A 12,992-nucleotide genomic window follows, 5' to 3' on the forward strand; every position below is an offset into this window, starting at 1 on the left:
CTCACAGTCAGAAGTAAAGATGATTGAAAGTGTCGACAGACGTTGTTTTCTTCTGAAATATGTTTGAAATTTGAGTTCCTGCAAGAATCCGAAGAAGTTTCTGCGGCATTTTTCGATAGGTCAGTACTCCCCTGTAGCAATATCCAGCATTTTTCCGGTTTTCATTTAAGAATCACTTAGGATTCATATCCAAGTGTTCCTGCGACTAGCATCTCCGGAATATCAAATTTCCTCGTCCCGTCCCCAGCCCAACCTGCACATCGTCGTCGCACCGTACGGGCTCCTACTCAACGAGCAAAGTGAAGGCTAGTCAATACACACTCCCGCAGCCCTGACTCAGTGTTTCATTTCCCATTGGCAGACAGACCTGACCCTGGCATTTCTCTGACAGGATTGCTCGTGTTTTTCCTCCCCTGGAATTTCACATAAAATTGATGAATTAGAAAGTAACCTTCCGACTTGTGTTTGTTTCCGGCGAAAAAGATAAGTAACCCCTGGCGAAGAAAAACAGAGGCCTTTTTTGTTTTTACTTTTCAGGTTGGCTTTTACTGACGTGTGTTGGTCTCATGGTTGCACTTTTGAGGTGGATTAATCTTGTGGAGACAGAGGGATAAATGTAGTTGTGATTGTGGATGATTACAATTCTCATTTATTGATGAAATAGTTTGTTGAATTCTGTGCCTTGGAAGCTTTGCTATTGTCTGCATATGTGGAGTTATATTGACATCTAGCCTGTGTCAATCATAGAGTTATATATAAGAACTAGAGGGCGCACTGGCCTATATACGCGCCCCGGCATGTGCGCAGGCGGCCATTTTTTAAAGTTGACAAAACAGCCATCTCACAGCGTGTGTTTGTGCGGCCATTTTGTAAGTTGAACAAACAGCATCGCGTGAGCGTTCAATAAAAAAACTCACGCGTGTATTTCATATTCAAGGCGCGTACAGAATGGCGCGCTTTTCATCTTGCGGTCCGTCGTGTTTGTGCAAGCAGAATCACCAGTGCGCCCTCTAGTTCTTATATATAACTCTTTGCTGCAATCCACTGCAGGAGGAAAGCCTCTTCACCAATTCTCCATCTCACTCTGTCCTGGGCTTTCTGTTGCCAAGCAATGCCCCTGTATGTACTTAGTTCATCTCTCCATCTTCTGTTTTGTCGCCCTTTTTTTCTTGTCCAGTTTCTTGGAGTCCAGTTTGTTGTTTTGCATGCCCACCTGTTGTCATGTTTCCTTGCTAGGTGGCCTGCCCATCTCCACTTCTTTGATTTGATCGTCTTGATAATATCCTTAATTTAATTAATTTCGCTTAAAACGCGCATAATTTATTCAAGAGTTATATACAGTAGCATAAACTATGGGATGGGGTTGGGGTTTAACACTTGCCCAACTCCATCCCCATCTCTCCCCAACCCCAGACCCCACTAGACTTGTGGACAATGTCAAAATCAAATTCGTGGAAAACTACTTCTTTCTCGCAAACTACTTCGCTCCAGAGGGAGCCGTTTCTCACAAACTCTCCCCCTTACTCGTTACCAAAGTAAGGTTTTATGCTAATAATTATTTTGAGTAATTACCAATAGTGTCCACTGCCTTTAAGGGAAGCTTTCTACAATCATTATCTTCAGTCCGTGTAAGTTTAATGTAAATCCGTGCACATTGTCTGTAAAAAAAGTACCCAAACCCTTTAAAGCTTTTCTAAAGGTCTTATTTGTGTTCTCCTGTTGTTTTTGTCCTTTGCAGGAGGTTGAGGTTACACAGCAGAGATTAGCCTGTGAGACTCTTGAGAAAGATCTCCTAGAAGAAAGAAGAAAGTGCACTGATTTGGTGAGTTGATTGATTCTTCTTCCAAGAGTATGTGTTTGTTTAAAAAAAAAGAACTTTACACCGATGTCTGATAAGAACTGTATAAAGGCCGGTTCATACTCGCTGCGTATTCACTGCGTACGTAGCGCAGTGCGTAAAAGGAAGCGCAGTGCGTAATCGTTTTTTTTTTCCGCAAATGCATATGAAATTTTCAAATGAAATCTAGGTCGTACACACTAATCGGATGCGTAGTCTGACTAATTGAAATATTTTAACATTTTGCCGGATGCGTAGATGCAATTTCAGTGAATAATGGCAAGAACCAGATACGAAAAGATAAAAACTGTGCTTCTTTTTTCTCAAATCTGTGCAACAAGCTTAAAAGAATACCGAGATGTAAAAAGGACAGTGATTTCATGGAAGGAAACTGAAAATATTTGCGATAAAGATTTGGACGGAAGGCATTTTATTTTATAAAAAAGCCTTGCACCGGACACGCATTTAATGCGTATTTATTTTTTATTTTGATGAAGTATGAACCTTAAATCCAATTTCAAATTGTCGGGTGCATGCACGCAGTCGCAGCGAGTATGAACCGGCCTTTATAGTCGACTCTTGCTAGAACAAAGTCGCTAGAACTTGCCATACCTTGGCCCCTTTGTCATCATGAACATTGTTGTAAAAGGACAGCAAAACAATTGATTATGTTTTTGAAATGTTCCCTTGTTGTTATATGAAGACAGCAAAAAGTTATTATTATTTTTAATTAGTTATGTTCTGGAACTTTCTTGTGTTCTCTAAACAGGACAGTAACAACTTTAAGAAAGTACATTATTTTAATCAAACAGAATGACAGGGTTGATCAGTTGGGTATTTCACCAAAACCCTGGAAATCTCAGTATGATGTTTTGTTGATATTCATGACATTTGTGTGAATATTTGCAGGCATAATTTTTTTCTGTACTCTAATTTGATGTCCAATAATGTTACCCCCATATTTTTTTGTCGGGATCCCGACAGTATATCACGTGACCAATTCTTACGTGTTTTATAAGAAACGTTTTAAATTTTTGTCACGGTTCTTGACAATAAAAAGTAAAAGTTAAACTTTTTTTCGTTAGAGCGGGTGATACACTTTGGAATACCATTCACTCAAAAAAATGTTTGGGGCAAAAAATCTGACATAGCATCTTTAAACAGTTCGAAAGCCATACTATATTAATATTTTTGTTCCTGAAAGTAACAATTCTCTCCCTCTTTTATAAAATACAGTCTGCAGATTACCAGAATGTTCTGATCCATAATACAGCCCTCTCAAGGAAAAACACTGAACTTCAAAACAAACTTGCCCTTCTAGAACATGTAAGTACATGTAACATCTCTTAATACGAATAATGGTCTGACATTTCGACCCTTGCGTAGTCTTTCTCAAAGGCTAAACGACAACCCAGGGGTCGAAACATCAGGGGCCGATTTCACAAAGCAATAAAATTCATCGCAAGACAAATTTTCAGTATCACCATAGAGATTTGTATTGTGACATCACACTTTACTTAGCAACTACGATTGATTTGAAGTTACGATCAATTTGAGACCTTTGTGAAATCGGCCCCAGGCACATAACTTTTTTTGTTTTAACTGCTTAGATGTTCATATATAATATGGTCAGTGTTATATCAGGCTTTTTGTCAGAAAAAAAACGTGTAAATCGTTGAGAAAGACACCCAGAACACATACAAGCATCAGGCATTGAAACAACCCATGGCCTCTGTCGTTTTGTTCCGATGCAAATTGCCATTTTGCCCATAGCAGTCAGTGCCCCTCACCTGAGGAACATTTTGCCCATAGCAGTCAGTGCCCCTCACCTGAGGAACATTTTGCCCATAGCAGTCAGTGCCCCTCTCCTGAGGAACATTTTGCCCATAGCAGTCAGTGCCCCTCACCTGAGGAACATTTTGCCCATAGCAGTCAGTGCCCCTCACCTGAGGAACATTTTCCCCATAGCAGTCAGTGCCCCTCACCAGAGGAACATTTTGCCCATAGCAGTCAGTGCCCCTCACCAGAGGAACATTTTGCCCATAGCAGTCAGTGCCCCTCACCTGAGGAACATTTTGCCCATAGCAGTCAGTGCCCCTCACCTGAGGAACATTTTGCCCATAGCAGTCAGTGCCCCTCACCTGAGGAACATTTTCCCCATAGCAGTCAGTGCCCCTCACCAGAGGAACATTTTGCCCATAGCAGTCGGTGCCCCTCACCTGAGGAACATTTTCCCCATAGCAGTCAGTGCCCCTCACCCGAGGAACATTGATGTGTTCCTTCAAGAGTGACATTCAAGTCTTGAAGATTTTTCACAGGCCTGTGATATCTCTGCTTTAAAGCGGAAATGTGCTATTTTATTGATCAGGCCGATTTTTTTGTTCCGCTTTTTCCCCCCCTTCTCCCCCCCCCCCCCCCCCCATATAAGCTTGACATGCCGCATAATTGCTTTACACGCGCTCACTTGAGGTTACACGATAATTTTTACATCATGTAGTGTTTCAGTTCCTTTTTTAAGGGTCCACTCATAGGCCTGTTTAAAGACAATGATTATTCCATGTCTTTGTGTACAAAACATTGCACTGCCAGCGACCATGCAATGGCGGCGCAACCATGGCATCTTGCAGCATTGTGCCTATGTATCGGTGGAGTAGACTACAAAAAGTACAGTGTGACTTTAAGTCAAGAATTTGCTTCAAATAGCATTGATAGAACGAGCGTTGAGAAAGTCACGAGCCCATATATGTCAGATACGTCATATTGTCAAGTTGCAGTCCCCCAAATCAGGCAGATTGAATTAACTCAGTCTATAGTCCGTACCTTTGATTGGTAGACACACAGTGCGCACGTAGGGAGATGAACTTGTGTTAAAGGCACTGGACACCTTTGGTAATTGTCAAAGAAGATCTTTATGCAAGGATGTGTTGCAGGTAGTCGCCGACGTGGCCGTCAAAAACTTTGTTGGACAGACGGAACAAAGAACTCACAGGCTTATCAATAAACGTTGCATATCGATCTGCACTGGATAGACAGAAGTGGAACTCCATCATAACCAGAGTCACAAAGGGTCAGCCATGACTCATAGGATGATGACGACGCCGACAAATACCAGTCTTCTCACTTGGTGTATCCCAACAAATCCATAAAAATAAAAATAAATGTAAAAATTTTAACTCAATTGGTCGACGAAGTTGTGAGAGAATAATGGAAGAAAAAACACCCTTGTCGCACCAGTTGTGTGCTTTTCAGATGCTTGAATTCAAGACCTCAGCTGAGGTCTCGAATTTAATTCAAATATTTTAGTGAGAAATTACTTCTTTCTTAAAAACTACGTTACTTCAGAGGGAGCAGTTTCTCACAGTGTTTTATACTATCAACAGCTCTCCATTGCTCAATACCAAGTAAGGTTTTTTTCTAACAATTATTTGAGTAATTACCAATAGTGTCCAGTGCCTTTAAATGAACATTACAGTACAGTATTGGTTTATTGGTAATAAAACAGTTGCTGTAAGCACTTTATGTAATCCACCATATACATAAACTGACAAACCTGTTTGAGATCGATCTGCCATCTGGGTCACGAGAAAATAGTGAAAAACAGATTGACACATTTTGTATGACATCGATGCAAAAACAAAAATGAATAGAAAGCTCACTGAGCGATAAACTCCAAACGGGAAATTAGTTTTATTTATTTCTCATCAAATATGACGTTTCAGACGGAAATATTTCAAGGGATGTTTTCTACTATCATCATCATTCAACCGTGTAAAGTTTTGTGTAAATCTGCGATCTTCACCATTTTGCTTTTTTACCAATTCTGTAATGTTCCTTTAAGTACACTGGCAATGATCAAAATGCACACTCAAGTCTCCCTAACAGAGCCTGATCGCAAATCATTCGGAACGTCAAATTTTTGGAGAGTTTTGCGGCAGCAAGTTCCTCTCACCTGTACATCTGACTTAATTAATTGGTTGTATGCGGGAGCAGTACATGCATGTACTGAATAAGGCTATGGGTTATTGGGCTGACCTCTTTTCAGAGGGGCATGCTCGTGGTCTAGCTGATAATTGTTTTGTTTTTTTAAAGGCTGCACATTTAGAACTCTTTCCATGCTACATGTACATTCAAAGGTATTGCCGCACTCATTTTAGGAAAAGCAAATTGTCATCGTCTAGTTTTGATTAAAGGTTTTGATACCTTTTGGAGATCAAGTTTTTGGCCATGACATGAATCCCTACTCTCTTTTAAAATTTAACTGTAAAAGTGTAGCTTTTTATGTCGTCAAGTTTTTTCTCGTCGTGTTAGTCTGTTATACATGTACATGCTAAAATAATTTTGGTCTTACTGAGAATTTCTTTTTGTGTGAAACTGTTTTACTCATTTAAAAAAAAAAAAAAAAAAAAAAACTACAGTCTCACCTAAGGAAATATTCTTTATACAATGAATACATTGTATCTTTAAACCGTGTAAGTTTATTTTGAATCTTGGAACGTTTGTGGTTTTTTTGGTACAAGAAGTACCCAAACCCTTTAACCCCTCAGAGTCTTGATAGATCACTAACTTCTGTCATGGTTGCCCATACGTTGCTTATCTTGTTGGTTTTGTGCACCGTTGTTTGCAGGGAAAACATCAGAGAAATTAATAAGAAACAGATACATAGTGTTGTTTTAGAGTTGTAGTTTACATGGGAAACATTGGAAAAATGCCAATTCGGTTCAAATATTGCAGCAGTTTGCAGAAAAAAAAACACCATGGGAAAAATGTGAAAATGCCAATTCGGTTCAAATATTGCAGCAGTTTGCAGAAAAAAAAAACCATGGGAAACATTGGAAAATGCCTATTCGGTTAAAATTTTTCCGCAGTTTGCAAGAAAACTAAACGATACAGAAATACATGGTGTTGTTTTAGAGCTGTAGTTTACATGGGAAACATTGGAAAAATGTTACTTTGTTCCCACTTTCTTTGACCCTCTCATTATAAAAATTGCGGCAAATATTGCGGCAGTTTGCAGGAAATACGTCAGGAAAATGAATACATGGTGTTGTTTTAATGTTGTAGTTAACATGGGAAACATTGGAAAATGGCAATTCAGTCCCGTACCTTTTTTTTTATCATCTTAATGCAATATTTGACTAAATATTTTGCTCAAAATTTGGTCAAATATTGCAGCAGTTCACAGGAAAAACATCAGGAAAATTAATAAGAAACATAAATACGTGGTTTTGTTTTAGAGTTGTAGTTTACATGAGAAAATGGCACTATAATTCCTTACCTTTTCTTTGACCCTCTCGTTGCATTATTTGACTTTTTTTTTGCTCAGAAATTTGTCAAATATTGCGGCCGTTTGCGGTCGCTTTAGGCATACGCCAGTCGTGGTTGCTATGGTCTATTAAAGGTAAAACACATCACGTCAACCAACCCATGAAAATTTCATCAAACTAAGTGCTTCTGTTTTAGTGAAAACATTAAATATTGATTTCTGTTTTTGGGGGAATTTTGTTTACTTCATGTGCTCCGTTACTTCAGAGGGAGCTGTTTCTCACAATGTTTTATACTATCAACAGCTCTCCATTGCCCGTTACCAAGTAAGTTTTTATTTAAATTATCCTGTTCTTTAATAGAACAAATCAATCTTAATACAAGATTGATCTTTGTGAAACAGCTGACGAGCATTTGACAACAATAAGGTGTTATAATTGCACCACTTGATTTACACATACCATGCATTCACACTTTCCCCAAACACCCCCCAGTCAGCCAAGCTTAAATATATAATGCGATATATTTATATTATTGAATTCATTTACTGTCGTGAGCCATCTTGTCTGGATTTTGGCAAGTCAGCCGACTGACTTAAAGGGTTTTTCTCCTGAAGACGAGCAGAGTATACGTTCAAGACCACACAGGCTCTTTTCAGAGCCAACACTCCCACAAAAGAGATTTACACATGGTTGTGCTCGCAAGTTTACTATTTATTCATAGTTTCTTCCTATTTATCCACACCATGCAAAGCTTCAAACAATAGACGATGTGACCTCTGACATCACACGAAAACTATAACATGATTCGCGCGCATACCGCCGGGCAAAACCTTTGTGTTTTGGCAGCCAGCTAGAAAGTGTACGCAATCTTACTATGACTACGCAACTCAGTGCCCGGCGAAACATGACGTATATAGTGTCTTGTCAACAGAGGGCAGTTTGAATGTAAACATAGGTCACATCTTCTATATTTACTGGGTTTTGATACCCTTCGTTGATCAAGATTTTGGCCATGACATGAACCCCTACTCACTGTGACTGAAGTAGTATGTAATAGAATTTACCTGTAGAAGTTTCAGCTTGTTTTGCAAGTTTTTGAGAACAAAAAGTGAAAATCACATAGCATTGTTTTCAGGAGAGTCGCGTCAATCCGTTGTACATGCTAAGATAATTTCTGTCTTCTGAGACAACATTTATTTTTGTGACATTGTTTTACTTATTTTTCAAAAACTACAGCACCTCAGCAAGTAATATTTTAAGGGAAAGCTTTTCTATCATCATTATCTTCAAACCCTGTAAGTTGAACATAAATCTGTTGACGTTTGTTTTTTGTGTCGCTTACAAAAAGTACCCTAAACCTTTAACAGAGTCTGGTTTCTGTATAAACATCACCATAACCCGTACGTTGCTTATTATCTTGTGGATTTTGTGCAACGTTGTTAGCAGGAAAAACGTCAGGAAAATTGATAAGAAACAGAAATAAATGGTGTTGTGTTTGAGTTGTACATGTAGCTTATATGTCGTACAACAACTACCCAAACCCTTTAAAGAAAAAGCACCCTTCCCAATCATTCATGCATTAAACATGGCTTTTGTGAAGCGGTCTGAAAGACTTCGCTACTCCCCTCTGATGATACCATCTTAGAATCGTTCCTCGAGATCTGGTCTCGTCAAAGACTCTTTTCAGAGATGCTAATCGGCGTTCTTAATTGCGGAATACATTAGATGTTGATCCCGCTACTTCTTAAAGCCGAGCTCGTCCTAGAATAATCTACAGTGCATTAGGATACATTGTAGCTGCAATAAACTCAGCTGGGAGGCGGGGGTTTTATCTAGGAAATATCCTGAGGAGATGGGTTGAGATGAATATTTTTTAGATCATAAATGATTTATTTTGGTGTTGTATGATATTTGATCTAGTATGGTATTCGTAATCAGTAAGCTTTCAGACCCAAATTACACAATGATTTTATCTGGGATTTGAAGCATTGCATGGTGAGGTATCAATGTTTATTTGGTTTGCGGTAACACCATGTGTGTATAATCTACTTGCTGGGTAGGTTATGTTCTTTTGAGAACACGTTTTGCTTTATTATATTCTACTGCCTCGCAGTAGATCTTTCAGACTTTGGGCGACTTCTCAGTTCTCAAAAGAACTGTCCAGACATATATTTGGTTTGCGGTAACACCATGTGTGTTTCTACTCGCCAGGTAGATTTTGCTCTTGATAGAATTGTCCTGCTTTATATTTTACTACCGCGGGGTAGATTTTCAGTATTTGGGAGACTTCCAATTCTAAAAAGAACTGTCCTACATTTTAAATACTACATGAACCTACCTGGGCGGAAGGTAACTAATAGCTTTAGTGGAAGGTAATTAACTTTACTACTATGGAGTGAGTTCTTGATTGGTCTCAACATTTCAACCAGCTTGCTCAGACTAGGAGACATGGTGTTATCGCAAACCAAATATAACAATCGAGCTCTTCGATCTGCCTCTTCATCCCAACTTCAAACACCAGTCACACATACAAAGACATACGGTCATCGCTCTTTCGCACACTCATCACCTGTACTCTGGAACTCTCTGCCAAACCACATAAAAACTGCCCATACTGCTAATCAATTCAAATCACTGCTCAAAACCTATTTATTCAATTAGTTCTCTGTTGTTTCCTGCCGCTTTCTGTGTATATATGCTTATCTTTTATTATGTTAATTTGTAATATTGTTTTTTCTTGTAAAGCGCTTCAAGGCTTTTTGTGTGAAGCGCTGTATAAAAACTGTGTATTATTATTATTATCCTAATAAAGACATTTTTAAAAGCCTTTAAGTGCATAAACAGAACAATGAAATATACAATGAGAGAAAGATACAAGATACAAAAAAGCAGATTACAAATAAGCAGCTTCAAACAAATGAGTTTTTAACAAAGACTTAAAACATTATAAAGAACTAGCCTGTTAAATATGCACAGGAAGACTATTCCAAAGAAACGGTGCGGCAATGAAAAAGATCTGTGGTCATAAAAAATGGAAAAAAGCTCTAGTAGTTGATAGAATGACTGTTGAGATGATCGTAAAGTCCGAGAAGGTGAACAAAATCATATAAATAAGCAGGAGATTGAAAGTTAACCAAAAAAAATTGCAAACTGTACGAAACTTAATTTGGGGTCCAAGGCAATTAGACTGGTGTAATATGGTGAGAACAAGGCAAGCAAATATATATTGATACCTCACCATGCAATGCCTCAAATCCCATAGAACTGTGTCCTGGTCATGAATGTATTGTTATGTGTTTTACCCTGAATCTTTAAAGGCAGTGGACACTATTGGTAATTACTCAAAATAATTATTAGCATAAAACCTTTCTTGGTAACGAGTAATGGGGAGAGGTTGATAGTATAAAACATTGTGATAACTGGCTCCCTCTGAAGTAATGTAGTTTTCAAGAAAGAATTAGTTTTCCACGAATTTGATTTTGAGACCTCAGATTTAGAATTTGAGGTTCCGAAATCAAGCATCTGAAAGCCACAACTTCGTGTGACAAGGGTGTTTTTTCTTTCATTATTATCTCGCAACTTCGACAACCGATTGAGCTCAAATTTTCACAGGTTTGTTATTTTATGCATATGTTGAGATACAATTACTGTGAGGCTAGTCTTTGACAATTACCAATAGTGTCCACTGCGTTTAATATCTGAAGTTAGAACCAGTAGTGTCTAGTGTCTTTAACTTGGAGGCTTTCTCCACAAACTCATGTTGAATCTCGGTTTGCTTGACAGTATGAATGGATGCAGCCAGTGACCTTCAGATGGATAATGTGATTTAGGAACACTTCTCACTTTATACTTTAATTTTCCACTTAACTGCGTTGAACAAAGTGACTTTCTGATGTTTTGAGTGGAATAACAGATTTAAAGGTTTCTTAGTAGGAACTACACAAACATATATTTGGTTTGTGGTAACATCATGTGGGTATCTACTTGCCAGGTAGAGTTTGTTCTTAGGGAACTGTCCTGCTTTATTCTACTACCGCGGAGTAGATTTATCGGATTGTTCGGGATACTTCTTAGTTCTGAAAAGAACTGTCCTTCTTATTAACTATTACCTGGGCGGATGGTATAGACGATGACTAGAGCAAGCTTGTCCAAACGTTGAGACCAATTCAAGAACTGACTCCGTGGTAGTATAGTTAATTATGATCCTTATAAGCTAAAGTAGTAGTCCCAGCCTATTTCTATACCATCCGCCTAGGTAATAGTTAATAAGCAGGACAGTTCTTTTCAGAACTGAGAAGTCTCCCGAACACCCGAACAATCTACTCCGCGGTAGTAGAATAAAGCAAGACAGTTCTCTAAGGATAAACTCTACCTGGCAAGTAGATACACACATGGTGTTACCGCAAACCAAATATATATTAACTACACAAACCTTTCCTTTTGAAGACTAAATTTGAAAACAGTCTACATCATGGTTCACTTTGAGATTCCCTTTGGTGGTGATAAAATGCTGTATAAGAACTGCTTATTAATATAACAGTTGAATCAAAAGTTATCAGGCCTGATAATTAGGTAACAAAGGCGATCGCCTCCATGCCCCCTGGTCATTGCCTTGATGCCCTTGAAATGCAACAGTAGAAAATTAACAATTTCCTCATAGGGTGCCAAGGAGAAAATTGCTCTTTCAAAGGCCTGAGTTATTCTAAAATTCAGTGTGTCCCCCCCCCCCCCATCTTTTGGGGGTTATACCATTTGTTGTTCTCAGTAAACAATTTAAAAATCTAGGAAATATGACTAAAAATACAGGATTGATTCTCCTGATTCTCAGCCACTAGTCCTATGCTGAGTGTTTGCCAGACATGTATATATTTTGAATTAAATATCAATCTGGATCAATGACCATCAAGTGAAAATCATGATTCTAAATTTCCAATCCGTAGACTAATCAAATGGTTGTATTTCCATTTTTCCCCACAAATTATTTGTTCTAATGATTAGTATTCAAACATGTGAAATCAATCGGAAAAGCTAGTTTTGAAATGTCAGTGAATACATACATTATTTGTACTAAAAGGGATTCCTGTAGGTCGAGTGTTTAAAGGCAGGGTATACTTTTGGTAATTGTCAAAGACCAGCATTCTCACTTGATAATTATAGGCATACAATAATAGATCTTTGAGAATTTGGGGACAATCGAAGTTGAAAGAAAAAAATGAAGGGAAAAAACACACACCCATGTTGCATAGAACTGTGTGCTTTCAGATGCTTAAAGGCCACGTCACATGAGGCAATTTACGGGCAACCAGTTCCAGGCAATCTCCAAGAAGAAAAGGCATTCACGTTTGAATGTTCGCCGATTGTTCTTGTGGGTCGTAAGACGATAGTCTAAAATTGACTCGTGTGCTACCAAATAGGTCCTGTAGCATGCACTGCAATTGGTTGCCTCCAAGTTGACTGTGAAAGTTGCCTCTTGTGACAAGGCCCTAAGAAAGGCTTCAAGCATGACTCAAATAGTTAGGTGAACATAAGTGTCTCCTTCCCTAAAACTACATTACTTCAAAGCATGCGGTTTCTAACAATGTGTTAGTATAGCAGCTCTTCAGTACCCTTTACCAAATACTTTTTTATTGTCATTTAAAATTGATAAAAATGTCTACTGATCATGAATTTCAGAAATGTTTTTTGATTGACCACATTTCTCAGCATCTCAAAACACCCCATGTAAAATTGACCATACATTATGTATTCCATAAGGCTAGCATTTCATATTTGCGTATAATGTTTATCACAACGTAATTATGGAAATGCCATGGCTCAATAGCAAAAAACCCTGCATCAAATACAATTAAATAAAGGCTTTATAATCAACTCTTTATGTTTGAAAAATAAAC

At 38.3% G+C, this 12,992-nt stretch overlaps 1 protein-coding gene across 2 annotated transcripts in view; it reads left to right on the forward strand.

Annotated features, from left to right (window-relative positions):
- Nucleotides 1–12,992, forward strand: part of LOC117289985 (RIMS-binding protein 2-like) — a 117,822-nt gene that overhangs the window by 21,802 nt on the left and 83,028 nt on the right. For both annotated transcript variants that reach the window (XM_033771188.1, XM_033771189.1), the window contains exons 2-3: nucleotides 1,739–1,822; nucleotides 3,074–3,163. In XM_033771188.1, coding sequence (XP_033627079.1) covers nucleotides 1,739–1,822; nucleotides 3,074–3,163 — 174 coding nt within the window. The remainder of the gene's footprint in view (nucleotides 1–1,738; nucleotides 1,823–3,073; nucleotides 3,164–12,992) is intronic.

Source organism: Asterias rubens, chromosome 5 (genome assembly GCF_902459465.1).
Source record: "Asterias rubens chromosome 5, eAstRub1.3, whole genome shotgun sequence".
Classification (NCBI taxonomy): domain Eukaryota; kingdom Metazoa; phylum Echinodermata; class Asteroidea; order Forcipulatida; family Asteriidae; genus Asterias; species Asterias rubens.